At 40.9% G+C, this 17,793-nt stretch overlaps 1 protein-coding gene across 1 annotated transcript in view; it reads right to left on the bottom strand.

The window, feature by feature from the left end:
- The window catches only part of atrnl1b (attractin-like 1b), a 177,536-nt gene that overhangs the window by 121,868 nt on the left and 37,875 nt on the right, over positions 1-17,793 (bottom strand). Inside the window, exons 13-19 of the mRNA XM_063003062.1 lie at positions 17,219-17,337; positions 16,988-17,120; positions 13,605-13,792; positions 11,981-12,194; positions 9,739-9,921; positions 2,039-2,257; positions 1,053-1,190 (exon numbers count right to left, since the gene is read on the bottom strand). Of these exons, the coding sequence (XP_062859132.1) occupies positions 1,053-1,190; positions 2,039-2,257; positions 9,739-9,921; positions 11,981-12,194; positions 13,605-13,792; positions 16,988-17,120; positions 17,219-17,337 (1,194 nt within the window). The remainder of the gene's footprint in view (positions 1-1,052; positions 1,191-2,038; positions 2,258-9,738; positions 9,922-11,980; positions 12,195-13,604; positions 13,793-16,987; positions 17,121-17,218; positions 17,338-17,793) is intronic.

Here is a 17,793-nt window from a genome sequence, read left to right as displayed (position 1 = left end):
GTGTTTCAGTTATTTTGTCCAACCCCTGTATATGGCCATGATATTAAAACCACCTGCCACCTCTTCAGGTGTCCTGTAGTATCTGGCACTGAGATGTTAAAAGTAGATCCATTAAGTCCAGTAAGATGAGAGATGGGGCCTTCAGTTATCAGACTTGTTCAGCCAGCACATCCCACAGACGCTCGACTGAATTGAAATGTGGGGAATTTGAAGGCTATGAGGAGGCCACTGGAATTAGTGAATAATGCTGCCAGGACCCAAGGTTTCCCAGGAGAACATTACTCGGAGAATCACTGCCATCTCTGGCTTCACCCCTCCCCACAGTGCATCCTGGTGCCATGTCTTCCCCCAGGTAAGTGACTCACATGGATCCAATGACTACATGATGTCAAGGAAAATGAGACATAACAGCCCAGGCCACATACTCCTATTGCACTATGGTGTTGTTAGCAGTAAACAGGAGACAGCATGGGCACTCTGAGCAGTTTGTGAAGCACTGTGTTGATGACTATTATAGTCAGCCGGATTTGTGCTGCAGTAGCTTTTCAATGGGGTCAGACTGAGCTTCGATCCCCATGAGCCTTTGGAGCCCATGTATTTGTCATTGGTTTAGTGATTGTCCTTTGTTGAAACACTTTCATAAGTGCTAACCCTTGCATACTGGGAACACCCCAAAATACATTTAATTTTGGGCATGCACTGACCCAAACTCTCTGGCCAGTCAATCTGGCCTATGTCAAAATGCAAAAATCTTTCAGCTTGTCAATTTATCCTGCTTCCAACACATCAACTTGAATAACTAACTGCTCACTTGCTGCCTAATATACCCCTAAATAGGTGCTACCACAACAAGATCACCTTCACCTTCGTACACTCCTTTTGCTGTGCACTTTGCTGCATGACACCTTTACTAGCCCTTGCAGACTAGCACACACCTCTTCCGACCTCATCTTTACACCTGCCAGTGGCAAAACTATACACACAGTCTTACCAGTACCATGCTACTCCCTTCACGTTCTTTCGTTTTTCATAGAGTTGAAAGCATTACTGACCTTGGCACTTTCCTCCATTGGTGGGGTCTCCATGATAACCGGGCATGCAGGTTTCGCAGTGTGGACCGGTGGTGAGGTTCCGACATTGCTCACACACGCTGCCGTTTACACATGTGCTGTGGCCGTTACACTGGCAAGCTGAAACCCAGAAAGAGATGAAATTAAACTTGTTGCATACTCATGTTCAAGGCTGTTCCAATGTTTTATTTATAGACCTGAATCTGGAGAAGACATTGCTGCTAAAATTCTTGCTATACTATGAAGGGCTCTACAGACCAAGTATGAAAAAACGATTTAATGTATTGGTTGACCAATAAAAAAAGTTAGACCAGGGCAAAAGTTTACAGAAAATTCCAGTTACACCATTTCAAAATATTCCACAATAAGCAAGCAACATGGTAACAAGTGATGGTATCATGATTGGGTATAAAAGGAGGCTTCGTCTTTGCAAAGATAGGTCAAGAATGCAAATAATTATGGTATTTTACCATCTACTGTACATAATATTGTGAGAAGATTCAGGGAATCTATAGAAATCTGAGTCCATGTAGGGCAGGGTCCGTGTCCACAAGCCAAATTGTTTTGACCCTTAACAAATAACCAAGACACGTTATTGTCACTATGCTGTCATCGCTTTGCAAAATAAATGTGAAAGTCTCTCATTTTAATGACATCATTATCAGGTCCAAACATGCAGCAGATAATAAGTACATTTTCCTTTAATTGCTATGGTGGCAATTTGGTTTAATTTGATGCCCTACCTTGTGTGTCAATGATCAAGTGTTAACAATATATGTACAGTGCACAGTGTTAATACAAACAATTGATTAAACTATTCGATTAACACTTATAATATATTGCAGTTGTTATTATGATTAAAAATGACACCACACTGGCTGTGACGAACACAGAAAAGTGACAGTCTACAGATGAAGTGTGTGTTATTGTGTTACTGTGATGGATGATGTGTTGACATGTGTATTTACCAGGGCACTGGATGAAAGCCCACTCGTTGCCATGATCCTTAGGGCAGATGGAGGGGTCGAGCAGCATGTCGTGGCTGTTTTTAGATGGGTTTTTCATCGGGCCACGGTACGAGCCCTCCACACACTGCCCTTTTCCCGTGTTGCTGGGGTCACCACACCAACCGCAGTCAGGCTGCTCCAGACACTGACCACATGTCCGAAAGCCGGAACAGTTCTGAGCTGGAAAGAGATTGTAAGAATGTTAGGAGTGCAATCACAGAATAGAATTTAAATAATATGTGTGAAATATTTTATATTATGTATTTTATAATATAACTATATATCATGGTGTTCAAAACTTTAACAACACTGCCTTATATAAATGCATTTGAGATTCCAACATGTTGCTTCTGTATTTCATACAAATCATGACACAAAGTGATGCGCCTCTTTATAGTACCCATTCTACCAACAATATTTGTCTATGAAGAAAACATAATGTGTGCTTGATTTTATGCACATTATTAGTAACAAGTGGAGGGAACTGCCAAACCCACAGGCAATCTAATCCACTGTGGTGGATTGGTGTCTGGTGGCATAATGTGTTTCTACCAGCAGGTGGGATGATGGCATTTTAAATAATAACAGTTTTGGTATTCATCATTTTTACACAGTAAAATGTCCAGTCAGCACTATAATTAATACAAATGTATGGAAAATAAAGGACAACCTAGTGCAATAAAACCAAAAAGAATTCACATCATCTGTGCGGAACAGGGGAAAGCAGGAGCATCACTTCTACATCGTAAGCACATCTACATCGTAAACCAGGAAAAAAGTGATAGTTTTTTTTTTTTATTACAAATAATCAATCAGTATAAAAATGGGTGAACATTTGAAAACTGACAAAGTTGACAAAGTATTTAGTATGGCCACAGGTATTATATAGGTGAACAATGGCAACACGTTCCTGATCAAATCCACATGTTCAAAGTCGTCTAAGCATGTGCTTCAATGGAAAGGCTTGTACCTTTGTACCATCTGTACAAAAAAACTGACCTGATCAGCTTAAATGTATTTAAATGTATTAAATAAGAAAAAAACGTAAAATAAAACACAATTTTTCTTAAAATTGTATGTATATCTGTAACTATTTGTATATATCATACTTTTTTGTTATTATTTTCTCTAAATATGTAACTAAGCTTTGGCAATACAGTGGTACCTTTAAACTCAATGTCAGTTGTTTATGGGACTTTAAAAGGCGTCGAGTTTCAATGTATTTTTTTCCTATAAGGATGTATGGGAAACCTGTTCATGTGTTCCATGGTACATGGAACCGCATACATTTTAGGCTAATGTAAAATAATGGGGTTGTTTTTGACACGTATACACTGAAAATAACACAATATGTCGTTCTTTTAATACATTTAACCACGTTAAGCTTTTTTAGCTATAAGCGAAAAAAGCCGATTCTTACAATTCAGCAGAACCCTGAGCTGTAACACAAGTTTAAAAGTGAAACAGGAGGACAATATAGCTAAACACAGATACATGTGGAGCTTTCGGAGTGAATCTGACAGTTATTCCACACAAATGCAGATTGATCTTATATACACACTTTGATGCCGTATTACTTCACCGCTCAAGCCGATTTGCCAATTTGAAATTGAATAAAAACATTTAAAAAAAACAAACAGAACACGTTGAGTTTAAGGGAAACTGAGTTTTAGGATACAAATTTCTCGACGAAGGTCATCGAGTTTCAAAGATTTTGAGTTTAGGGGATGTTGAGTTATAAGATACCACTGCACAAATGTCCATATTTGTCATGCCAATAAAGCAACATTTGAGTCTGAAATAAAACCATGTTTACTAGTGTTCTCAGACTTTTGTTCCACATTGAAAGTTTATAAAAATGTATTAAACAATTTTAGGTGAAACAGCTGGTGGGGAGACGCCCTAAGTGCCCAAAACCTTAGTGCCTAAAACCCATAACATGAGACAGAAAAATAAAGTGCCTTCCCCAAAAAGTGGCACAAATATTGAAAGGACAAATGACACTGGTCTGATTGGATTTGAGCTGTTCTGAGTAACCGTCTCTTCGCAAGATGAAGAGATCCATTTTGGTGAGAAAAGTCTCTCTCTCAGTCAGACAGATTTACAGATTCACATCACCCACTTCGGGCTGAGAGATCTGAATTATTTTTCTGTAGCAGTGAGCACAATAGCAGCTCAGCATGAGTGACAGGAAGTGGCTTATACTCACACTCACTGCCTTTCTGTTTCTGACAGTATGAAATACAGAACATGAACAGCTCAATCTATGTGTTCTTTAAAATATGGAAGAACGGGTGCTCGGGTGGTGCAGCGGTAAATTGCTCTAGACCACTATAGCTGGGACCCAGGGTTTGAATCCCCAGGCAATACTATCAGTCAGACAGGGCCTACATACAGACATGATTGGTTATATCTGAAGGGAGGGGATATGGCCGATGCCCGCAATGAGCTGGGGTAATTGGTGTGTTACTGCACTGCGCCCAGTGTTTTCGAGAAAAGAGGATACACTGTGACTCTGACCAGGATAAAGCAGCTGTAAAACTTAAATGAAAACTATAAGAACTTTGCATTTTGGTTTTATAATCAATGGCCCTTTTGTCCAAGTTACTAATCAGACCTGAATAGGTTATTAAAGGGTAACAAGTCTACAGAGTATTTGTAAAATGTCAGAACCTCAGTGAATCATTTCCAAACATCCAAATGTAAAAAAGAGTGTTTTAACCAAAGCTCTCATAAGTATTTGTCATTTGTACAGACAATCCTGTGCATGCTTTACATGGATCAATTAAAACACTAATTGCTCATTATGAGCAGATCTGAAGATCAGAGCTTCAATGTCCGATCAATTCGAACAGCAGCAGGTGGACTGCTTGTGTAAAAGGGCAACAATGGATAGTAAAAATCCAAATCCACAATACAGTAAAGTGCAAAAAATGAAGGGGAATACTTTCTGAATCTACTGAATATTAAGTTCATCTCGCTTTGATGCAAGAACAGTCTTCACTTTTCTGGGAGGTTTATCATTTATTTTAAAACATGACTATGCAGACGCAGCATAACAATGAAGGAACATCTGACACTGACATTAAGTTCTTTGTATTTGGTATGGCCATTTATTTATTACACTTTATTACATTTATTATATGTATTATTTATATACTGAGCTAGCAATGAGATACAGAATGTCTGTATCTGAGCTAGCAATTATACTTTATTAAACCAGTAGTCACAGGGCGTCGATCCAACACAGGGCAGAATGCACTACCACTAAGTGAACATTAACAAAGTGATCATATCTGCTGCATTCAATACTTGGGCACTGAGTAACTACCATCAGCAAAAAATGTAATCTATTCCTGATCATGGTGTGCACATTTTTAGGGGGTGGTTCTAATGTCTTGACTCATAGGTGTATGTATATTTGTGGGGTGGTTCTAATGTTTTGGCTCATTGGTGTATGTATATTTATGAGGTGGTTCTAATGTTGTGGCTTATCGGTGTATGAATATTTGTGAGGTGGTTCCAATGTTTTAGAGGGCCTCAAGGGCCCAACAGTGGCAACCAGACAGTGGTGAGGTTTGAACCAGCGACCTTCTGATTACTAGTACAGTACCTTAACCACCAGGCTACAACTGCCACAGTTGTGAGGTGGTTCTAATGTTTTGGCTCATCGGTGTATGTATATTTGTGTGGTGTTCTAATGTTATGGTTCATCGTTGTATGTACAGTATATTGTGAGGTGGTTCTAATGTTTTGGCTCATCGTTGTATGTATATCTGTGAGGTGGTTCTAATGTTTTGGCTCATCGTTGTATGTATATCTGTGAGGTGGTTCTCACATCCTCTGTCTTTATTTGTGTTTTGTCTGGTTTCTGACAACCTCTCAAAAATAAAAAAAGATTAATTGACAGCCCAGAGGTGTAAGTAAGCGAGAGTAAAAGTGTGTGTGTGTGTGTGTGTGTGTTGCCCTGCGGTGAATTGGGGCCAAGTCCTGACAGTATTTCTCCCACAATCTTGTTTTCTAAAGGAAGCTGTTGTGTAATTAATTCCTCAAGCTGATCCTGAAACACAGATTACTAGACGTACATTACTTACTTTGGTGAAATTTACAGCTATAATGTTTTGGCCTGATAAAAAATTGCCCTTTTACGGCGTTCTTTGTGGATTGATGCAGTCAGTCAGATTGTTGATAGTATCATCAATTGACTCAAGCCTGCTGGGCTGTCCATCCAGTCCTAACGTATTTCCTACACACAGCTTTGAATGCAGGTCTTATTTCAGCACCAACACCAGCACTACTTCATTTCTAAACCATCACTCCAAGAAATCACTTCATTCTGCAGAAACACATATCTATTTAGAACTTATAGCAGCTACAGATCACCATCTCTCTCACTCCTACAGAAAACAACATCATCTAGCCTGTGTGTTTTGGCATAAATGATTACACACTTATGTGTAGTGTGCACTTTTGAAAACCCCTGTGCTGAGCTCACTGCTCAACTCGACTGCTAACATTTACTTCTGAGAATCAAGGGTCACTGTACACACCACATAATCGATCACTGAGGAGGAGTCCAACACTCTACAATGTATCAACTGCAAAAACAAGTGCATAACTGCCTGGTTTTGGTACAACAGCTGCCCAAATATAGCAAAAACGAGTAGGAAAATAATCAACAAACGAGCAGTTTAGACGCCTTTATCCAAAGCGACTTACATTACAGTTGTAGTATACAGTCTGAGCAATTGAGGTTTAAGGGCTTTGCTCAAGGGCCCAACAGCAGCAACCGGGCAGTGGTGGGGCCTGAACCAGCGACCTTCTGATTACTAGTCCAGTACCTTAACCACTAGGCTATGGTTTACCGGCGAACAGGGTGTGTGCTATAATTCAGGAAAAAAAACACCAATTGTGTCTCAGACCACCCACTGCTTACTACTCCCCTGTTATATCTAGTGCACTATGCTTGAATTGCATATGCTTGACAAACGTGCAATGACTTCCAGCTTCTGGAACTATCCACTAGAAAGCAGAGGCTGCATTTCTACAGTGTATCCCTATCAACCTTTCCTCCGTCAGGCACAGCCAACTGTGTCTGTTAGACCAGTGGTCCCCAACCACCGGGCCGGGGACCAATACCGGTCCGTGGGTCATTTGTTACCGGGCCGCACTGAAAGAATAAATAATTAGAGATCAATACAATAGTAATTACATTTACATTTTCAGCATTTAGCAGACGCTGTTATCCAAAGCGACTTACATAATTGTGACGGTATACACAATCTAAGCAATTGAGGGTTAAGGGCCTTGCTCAAGGGCCTAACAGCAACCTGGCAGTGAAGAGGTTTGAACCGGCAACCTTTTGATTACTGGACCAGCACCTTAACCACTAGGCTAGAGCTGCCCTGCAATTAAATTTCCAATACTCTTTGGGTGTTATTGTCCACAATTACCACTAGGTGGGAGCAGCGTCTAGTTGCAGCAAAAGAAAAGCTCAGGATTCACACTGATTTTCCATTCTATAGTTATTCTATTTTAAATCCCCCACCCTTGTCCGTCTGTGAAATTATATCTTATATGAATCCGGTCAGTGGTGCAAAAAAGGTTGGAGACCGCTGCGCTAGACACCCCACCAAAAGAACATTTAAACTCAGGACTTTTAGCGCTCTGTGGTGATGACCACTGATAGACCACTGCACCACCCAATCGCCAGTTTAAATGTTTTTTTTATTAAATTATGGGATTTTATGCTTCATGATTTGTTGTTTGTCAGAATGTTTATTGTTACATTTTAAGAATAAATGCTTCAGCTCTAAATGTATTGTATTTATTTATTTCGATGTTTTACGTCGTGTTTACACAATAGTTATATTCATGGCAGGAAGGGTAGGTAATTTTTATATTAGTCTATAGCCCTTGTTAAGCGTTGTTTAAGTATTTTGTGTTGATATGCGTTCTCAGCCTATCCCAGCTTTTCAATAGGCGCAAGGCACACAGTAACACCCTGGACGGACCGCCAGTCCATCACAGGGCAGACACACATACACACACACACCCACACATACACACATACACACACCCACACATACACACATACACACACCCACACCCATTCACCTACAGGGCAATCCAATCACAGTCTCCAATCAACCTGCCTGCATGTTTTTGGACTGTGGGAGGAAACCGGAGCTCCCGGAGGAAACCCACGCAGACACGGGGAGAACATGCAAACTCCACACAGAAAGGACCCGGACCGCCCAGCCCGGGGATTGAACCCAGGACCTTCTTGCTGTGAGGCGACCGTGCTACCCACGGAGCCACCGTGCCGCCCCGATATGCATTCTTTTAGACCAATTTTTTTTAAGAAACTGAAGATTTCTTTTTCTATTTTGGCTTGGTTATGCCAACCAGTCCTGCCTTAACAATTAGTCTTGACTTGAATTTCTTGATTTGATCCTTTATTTTAATTTATTTATTTATTTCTCCCATTTTCTCTGAATTTAGTGTAGTAAATTTGTCTTCTGCTGCTGGGGGATCCCCGATTGCAGTGGAGGTGGGTATAATGCTGCTCACGCCTCCTCCGACCCGCACACAGCCCTTAGCGGAACCCTTTTTCACCTATGCACTCTGCACAGGTGCCTCTCTATCTGCCAATCGGGGTCCTTACACAGCGTTTATAGACCCCACCCACATAGTCCGGTCATTTTTCACACTATTCTGTTCTTTGATTTGACTCGGACCGGCCCGCCCGGGGATCGAACCCAGGACCTTCTTGCTGTAAGGCGACCGTGCTACCCACCGAGCCACCGTGCCGCCCTGATAAGCGTTCTTTTAGACCAATTTTTGGACATTTTAAAATTGAAGATTACTTTTTCTATTTTGGCTTGGTTATGCCAACCAGCCCTGCCATAACAATTAGTCTTAACTTGAATTTCTTGATTTTATCCTTTTTGCATTTTCTTTCATTTTCTCCCAATTTAGCGTAATCAATTTGTCTTTCGCTGTAGGGGGATCCCTGATTGGAGGTGGGTATATTGCTGCTCACGCCTCCTCCGACCCGCACACAGCCCTTAGCGGAACCCTTTTTCACCTATGCACTCTGCACAGGCGCCTCTCTATCTGCCAATCAGGGTCCTTACACAGCGTTTATATATCCCGCTGCGCCACCTGGGCGCCGATTTGATTCTTTCTAAATGTACCCTTATCATTACTAGACTGGAATTTAAAAAAAATTATTAACGTGTCTGACTAGTTTTACTTGATATTAAAGTATTTTTCACACTATTCTGTTATTTGATTTGTAGTGGGCCAGAGAAGCTCATACATATTAGCAGGGTCTGTCCTTCGCTCCACATGGACTTCGGCCACAGTGACGCTTGGTGATTACACCTAAATATTACATGTCTTGATTCTTTTTTTCTTTTTCTTTTTTTTACCTCTTCATGCATTATTATTAGTTGTCGCACATCATTAGACTTGTAGTCATCATAAAGTGCACACTTCATGGCTGACTGCTAATTAATTCAGGCATGCTGGAAAAAATTAAAGCCTTAATGACCTGACAGAGCAGCTTAAACACCATTAGCAGAAATTGAACTAAATAAACATCTTTACCATCCCAACCCACACAGACCGGTGTTTTAGGTGGCGGAAAGACTTACCCACACAGTCCCCAGTCTGCCACTCCAGACACTGGCCGTAGGGAAATGAGATGACGTAGGCGTTGGAGTCTACGCAGCGCTTGGTGCTGCCACACCACATGCATTCTGTGGCCTGGCTGGTGCAGTTCTCGCAGGTGACATGCAGCGAGCAGGGGGTCTTACACGGACGTGCATTTCGACTCTCTGTCGAAAACAAAACATGCAGCAAAGATTATACACTGTCTAAGCATGGAAATGTAACAGTTTATTCCTAGACATGTTTAAGTGCACAGGTGGTGCAGTGTTTGAACTAGCAAACACAATTAGCCTTTTTTAAGGGGAAGCAAGGTCAGACAAGGGGTGTGTTCGAAAACCTAGCGAGCTCTCTACATAGACAGCATTTGACATCATCCTATGTGTGCTCCCGAGAAGTAGGCTGTTCGAATTCTTAGATGCCTTAATATCCTCCCTAGTAAGACACCTTAAAATTTTAACGGTATTTTCAGTGTAGAACAAGGGCGCGTCCGATGCTTCCTTAGCGGTGAAGGCAATCCCAGCATTTAGTGCGGCACAACTTCTCACAAAAAAAAAAAAAAACAAATATGGTGAACAATGCGGGGCAAAGAACAGAGTTATTTTCCAATTATTATTGATTTTTAATTTGTTTAAATGCGTACAAGTGTATTTATTTGCAAGTTCGGGCTTGTCAGTGACATTTTAATTCTTTTCGGAACACTGAGGGAGATGTTAGTTGTCATGGTAGCGCACTGTGCCACCTCGTCTCATTGGTTTGAATGGCATGATGCTAACTGTGCTAGCGTAGTAAGGGAAAACCGATGTAATCGCTGTCTAAGTAATGCGTTCGAATTAGTGGTGGTAAATCCGGTTAATTTTATGGACTCAGGTTAATCTGAGTCACTCAGTAATGTGATCCGGTTCACCTGAGTCACTTGGGTCCCGCCCCCACCCTTTCAATAAATAAAATAAATTACAACTGTAAGGATCCACAGACATATTATTAGATTACAGATGTTTATTTTAGATATTTAATAAATAAATTTAGATATTTTAATTTTAATTTAAATTACACACACCAAAAAACAAACAAACACAAATTAAACACAAATAACAACAAATGGATCATGGGGGATAGGAACAAGGATGGGGGAGAAGGGGTGGACTCAGCTACCAATCAGATGGGTATATTAATGGGTCAAGGGTTCAAGGGGGATGATCAACAACAAATTGCTATGGTAACTTCACCCAGTCAGGCAGCCACAATGGCACCAAAACAAACAGTTAATAAATTACCATGGTGAAAGGGCTATGATACTCCTTAAGTGGTACAGTCCTAAAGTAGCCTGTAAGCATTTGCACTGTAATAATAATATAACTATATTATGTTTTGTTTACAGGAAAAATATGCTGCATTACTAATCTATACCACTACTACTGATAATAATAATAAAATTAATAATACCATGTGCATAACATCAGCCACATAATGAACACCAGTGTGTTTAACCATCTGTTTATTGAAATATTTAACTTATTACTTAGATTCACGGACTGGAGTGAAGCCGGTTCATCCAAATCACAGTCCGCGGTGTTTCCGGTGAGTCTGCTCACTCGCCTTGTGTACTTAGCAGCAGCCAGTCAGAGGACTCATAGGATCCGGGTTAATTGAGATCTCGGACTCGTGATTTCTGATTCAGTATGAAGATTCGAATCATTAACCTGGGCGATTCAGGAACCAGCTCTAGTTCGAATAATCTGACTTATAAGGCGATGTTTTATTAGAATCCTCTCTATTGAGGCAGCTGCCTAGGTAGGCACTAAGACAGCAAGGCAGCTCAATAGGTTTTCGAACACACCCAAGGTCTCTTCCAGTGACAGCTAGCATATGCGATCTCAGGTACTGGTCCAGGTGCCTCCACAAGTAGGTGGAGGGGAGTCACATGGAGCTTAGCGTAACTCTCCATATGCGATATCCAAACACTATCAGGTGATAAGAAGTGTCCACATATTGGACACGTGTTGGAGGAAGCATGGGGTGATCTATCAGATCGGAGGTTGTGCGACCAGCAGCGGATTCACCGTCAGGAATCAGAAATGGCTAAAATGTGAGATTGGATGATGGAGGTCAGCATCCACCTACTAAATATTTTACAAACTGCATTCCTTAATTACCACACAATTAAATTAAACAAATCAGAAGAGCCACAACAAAGAATTAGTCAAACTATGTGTATCAGAACCTCACCTATTCCTTTCTCGCAGATAAAGCCATCTGTGAGGGCATTGCAGGGATTTGCCTTGAGTCCTGGGACCTGTGCTTTCTCCAGGTAAGCACAGAAGCCTGAGTCATTGGGTTCTTCAGGCAGCCACTGCAGTGATGTGTTAGTGAAGGGTGAGTTGTCTTCCCAGCCCCAGTAGGATACATTAATCTTCCTTAGGCCCACCCAGGGGGAAAGTTTCTATTAAAAAAATTTAAAAGCACACTTACAGCTCAGAGGTAAATCAGAAACGGAGAACGGCACATTGCATGACAAGAAGACACACACAGTGCTGCAAAGAAATATTAACAGCATTTTCTTAACATGAATAAAACTGATATTTTGTCCTGACATTAGGACCTAAATATCATTTGAAAACATAAGGTTCGCGTTTTAGGTGTCCACAATACAGGACTATCATTAGGGTTAATCACAATCCTGATGAGCTGTTTATTTTATTTTCCTGTGTTTGTATTTATAATTTATGTATTTATTATGATTTTAACATCATGTTTCACACACTTTGGTTATATTGATGACAGAACAGGTAGCTACCTGTTATACAAGATTCATCAGTTCCAAGTTTAAATGTCAAACACAGTCATGGACAATTTTGTATCTTCAATTCACCTCATTTGCATGTATTTGGACTGTGGGAGGAAACCGGAGCTCCCGGAGGAAACCCACGCAGACACGGTGAGAACATGCAAACTTCACACAGAAAGGACCCGGACCGCTGTACCTGGGAATCGACCCTAGGACCTTCTTGCTGTGAGGCGACAGTGCTACCCATTTAAATCTTTAATCAACACAGTTTTTGACCAACATACACAGATCAGGCATAACGTTATGACCCCTTTTAAATATTGTGTTGGTCCCATTTTTGCTGCCAGAACAGCCTGCAACACCTTTCTATCAGAACCAGCATTAACTTCTTTAGCAATTTGAGCTACAGTAGATCGTCTGTTGGATCCGACCACACGGGCCAGCCTTCGGTCCCCACGTGCATCATCTTGGCCGACCATGACCCTGTCACCGGTTTACCACTGTTCCTTCCTCGGACCACTTTTGATAGATACTGACCACTGCAGACCGGGAACACCCCACAAGAGCTGCAGTTTTGGAGATGCTCTGACCCGGTCGTCTAGCCATCACAATTTGGCCCTTGTCAAACTCGCTCAAATCCTTACGCTCGCCCATTTTTTCTGATTCTAACATCAACTTTGAAGATAAAACGTTCATTTGTTGTCTAATATATCCCACCCACTAACAGGTGCCGTGATGGAGATAATCAGTGTTATTCACTTCACCTGTCAGTGGTCATAATGTTATGCCTTTTCGGTGTATAATTCATATTTGAATTAAAGTTTAAAAGGGAACGAGCTAGCAATGGAAAAGCACTAGAACAAAGTCTACTGATAACATTCAGTAAAATATTATGACAAAAAAAGAAAAAATGAACCCTGATTTATCCCTAAACTTTACACTTCACTTTGAGTCGCGGTGCTCTTTAGTTCCACCTTGTCTGATATTTACTAATAATCCAGCTCATCAGACATTATCTCGTATTAGATCTATGACCTTGACCTGCTACCACTACTGAAAACGTACCTTTTCCTGCTGCTGGTACTTCTGCAGCTCCCCCAGTACAAAGTCCACTTGCTTGGCAGTAGTCAAAGAGGCGATGTTACCACCCAGGTTCTTGCAGTAGTGCTGGCCGTTGTCATGGGTCTCTCGACTGGAGTTGATGCGCAGACATGCCTCGCTCACGTGGCTCCAGCCTTCTCCACACAACTTGGCTGCAAACAATCACACAGGACAAAAAAGTACGATTAGCATTAAAGGAAGTTCATATCAGATCAGTTGCTCTTAGTGCGACGTCTGGAGATCTGATTGCATATATTTCCAAATTTCAAAACCAAACAGATCTATTTGTTTGTTTGTTTTTATAACGCCATGTTGTCATATCTATGACATTCATGGCAGGAATTGGTGTTTTATGCTAAATAATTTGTCTGTGTTTTACATTATGACCACCTTCTTAATATTGTGTTGGTCCCCCTTTTGCAGCCCCATATGCAACAAACTGTGATGCACTGTGTATTCTGACACCTTTCTATCAGAACCAGCATTAACTTCTTCAGCAATTTGAGCTACAGTAGCTCGTCTGTTGGATCAGACCACACGTGCATCAATGAGCCTTGGCCGCCCATGACCCTGTCACCGGTTTACCACTGTTCCTCTCCTGGACCACTTTTGACCACTGCAGACCGGGAACACCCCACAAGAGCTGCAGTTTTGGAGATGCTCTGACCCAGTCGTCTAGCCATCACAATTTGGCCCTTGTCAAACTCGCTCAAATCCTTACGCTCGCCCATTTTCCTGCTTCTAACACATCAGCTTTGAGAATGAAATGTTCACTTGCTGCCTAAAATATCCCACCCACTAACAGGTGCCGTGATGAAGAGATAATCAGTGTTATTCACCTCACCTGTCAGTGGTCATAATGTTATGCCTGGTCAGTGTATATGTTTTCAGTTTTAAATTATTAAGAAAATTGAGGATTATTTCTGAACTATCCTGGATGAAAATTTCTTTTATGTTTTGGACATATGTAGTTTTTGTCTTTCACTGTTGTCTTTTGGGCACTCAATCAGGATGTGTATTATGGTGATTGGGGTGTGGCAGTCTACGCCAAGTGTGGTTTCTTGTCCTAGTATTAAGTGTTTGCGTGTTAATCTGGTATGGCCTATTCTGCATCTATTGTATATTACTTGATCTATGCGTTTTCCATGGAAACGGATCTATTTCAGTCTACAAAGTAGTATACAAAGTAAGAAGTGGTTAAGTCACTGTACACAAACCATCTCTAGAAATGTCCAATTATCAATGGAAGCACTTTCCTAAATTTAAAAGTCTGTCTCCTTTTTTAAAAAGTGTTTACTGCAGAAAGCAAGGAGCCAGAACACAGACACCAGTGGCTTAGAACACAAATCTGCCATCACACAGATCATACTAACAAGCTCTCCCACAAAAGCAGAAACACAACGGAAGTGAAGCTACTCAATCGTTAGTCAGCAGAGACCCAGCTTCAACCCAAAGTACAAAACAAGCTTCTGACCCACTTACATGCATGAAAAAATTTGGTGGGTGTGTGATGTTCCTGGAAAATGTAAGTTAAATATTAAATACACGGTTTTAAATACTAGTTTAAAGTGAAATTACTTCCATTACTAATACAGTGGTACTTTGAAACTCAATTGGTTCTGGGTAGGGCTGTCGCAGTAACCGCGGTATAGACCAGCCAACCGCAACCGTCACAACCGCGATGTTCACGTTTTTTCTTTCTTTTTTTTTTTTCTCGCAGGGTCCATCTTGTTTTATGCTTACATTCGGGCGTAATAAATGTTAAATAAATTCATAATGAAAATGAGCTAAGAGCGTCATTTTCCCACCACCTGTTCACATCCGTTGTTGCTGAGTGTCAGGCTTTGTGTTTTAAGATGGAAACAATGGCAACATGAATTATAGGCAAGTTTATTAATGATCAAATTAAGTTCACACTCAATAAATACTTGTAATTTAGACTATATTTAAACAGCCTTGGCGTACTAAAACACTTAATGACGGTTAATATGGCATTGCAGCCTGCAAATATTCTCTTGCTGGCTTGCTGGAATGATTTAAATGTATTTTTTCGTTGAATAAAATTGAGATTTCCTCAGCTCTCTAAAGTCTCATGCAGGTACAGTACGTGTGTATTTGTGCAATGAGCACACCATCAGAGAGAGTTTTAGTGCTGCCGGGAACATCGCTACCCCACTCAGATCCTCTCTGAAACCACATCAGGTGAACATGTGGGTTTATCTAGCGCGCATGATAATGCAGGTTTAAGGTCTCACAGACTTTATTCTTTATTTTAAACGAAAGGTTTCGTTTTATTTATTTATTTATTTATTATCAAATTTTGATTAGATGTGCATTAAAAATATTTAGCCTAAACAGTTTGCTTTTTTTTTTTTTTTTTTTTTTTTTTTTTTCGTTTCACAGTGTATATCTAGTCTAGGCTAGAAGCTAAATTTAAACCTTTTTTAATAGAGAAAAGACGTGCACTCTTATTGCGCATCCCTGCTCTGTTCTGTATTTAACAATAAACACGCATTTGATTTGTCTTAAAGCTGTCTCATCTTTGTCATTAAAAAGCAATAATATACCGAATTATAGCTTAACAATAAAGCTTGTTTATATAGCTCTAAAATCCAGATAAATTAAGTAATTTTCAAAAACAAAAAAAAATTCCAGTAATACCGCATATCGCGGTGTTCAGCCACGCTAAATACCGAAAGGGGAAATTCTTTCACCGTGACAGCCCTAGTTCTGGGACTGGCGTTGAGTTTCAAGGTATTTTTTCCCCATAAGGGTTTATGGGAAACCTGTTAATGTGTTCCATAGTCTCGTGGACTTGCATATATTTTAGGCATGTGTAAAGAACCCAGACTGCTCCAGTTAGGGATCAAAGCCAAAGCTGTTTTGCTTAACCAAGCCACCGTGCCCCTCCAGTATGTTATAATAATGTACATAAAGACATTTACTGAGCTGAATTAGATTGTGTCTCAGAATAAGCAGAACAGAAAGCAAGTCTGCGTCTAAGCTTGTTTCTGTATTGCAGCACACACACACACACACACACACACACACACACACACACACACACACACAGTTTAGATCCTGACGTCGTCAAATTCGTCCAACACAGCATAATTGCACCTTAATAAAGTGTCCCTAAGCATAAATCATCTCCTCCTGTTCATGTTCATCTGCCAGTTGATTTAATAAGCTTGCAATTTTATTTGGCACAGTATTAACCACATCCACGCTTCAGGACAAGCCACCCTTCAGGGTGCCAAATAAAATGTTTCAATAAATCGACGCCAAGATGATTTAAACAAGACTGTGTAAATTATCCTCAAAATTATACAGCCCACTCAGCTTACCGGGCAGGGCACGGCATTCGTGCTGCTGGTGATCCCACTGGCAGTTGATGTTCAGGGAGCAGCTCTTGCAGTTGGCCAGCTTGCTGCAGATCTGCTCGTTTCTGATGGAGCACTTGGTGAAGTTCTTCACACTCTGCAATGAACACACAGAAACACCATCACATTGGACCTGAGCTTCACTACTCAGGGAGTACAGTGTGGCTCTCTGGCTCTCTCTATAGGACAACTTACGGCAGTGCAGTTGCTGAATGCAGAGATGCATTTCTTGTCATCACACCACTGGCACTGGTTTGTGTTTGCTGTGCAACTGGTGCAGTCGGGAAAGCGATGACATCTCTCATCTACCGGGGCTAAAATGAGCATAAGCATGAGACAAGATCAAACCAAGACACAAATAACAGTGGTATAAAGCTGAGAGATAAAGATTTGAAAGTTGGCTGACTGATGTACACTGATCAGCCAGAACATTAAAACCACCTTGTTTCTACACTCATTGTCCACTTTATCAGCTCCACTTCCCATATAGAAGCACTTTGTAGTTCTACAATTACTGACTGTAGTCCATCTGTTTCTCTACATACTTTTTTAGCCTGCTTTCACCCTGTTCTTCAATAGTCAGGACCCCCAAGGACCATCACAGAGCAGGTTTTATTTAGGTGGTGGATCATTCTCAGCACTGCAGTGACACTGACATGGTGGTGGTGTGTTAGTGTGTGTTGTGCTGGTATGAGTGGATCAGACACAGCAGCGCTGCTGGAGTTTTTAAATACCATGTCCACTCACTGTCCACTCAATTAGACACTCCT

The sequence above is a fragment of the Trichomycterus rosablanca genome, chromosome 10 (assembly GCF_030014385.1).
Source record: "Trichomycterus rosablanca isolate fTriRos1 chromosome 10, fTriRos1.hap1, whole genome shotgun sequence".
In the NCBI taxonomy this organism is placed as follows: domain Eukaryota; kingdom Metazoa; phylum Chordata; class Actinopteri; order Siluriformes; family Trichomycteridae; genus Trichomycterus; species Trichomycterus rosablanca.
This window is presented reverse-complemented; position numbering and strand designations above follow the sequence as displayed.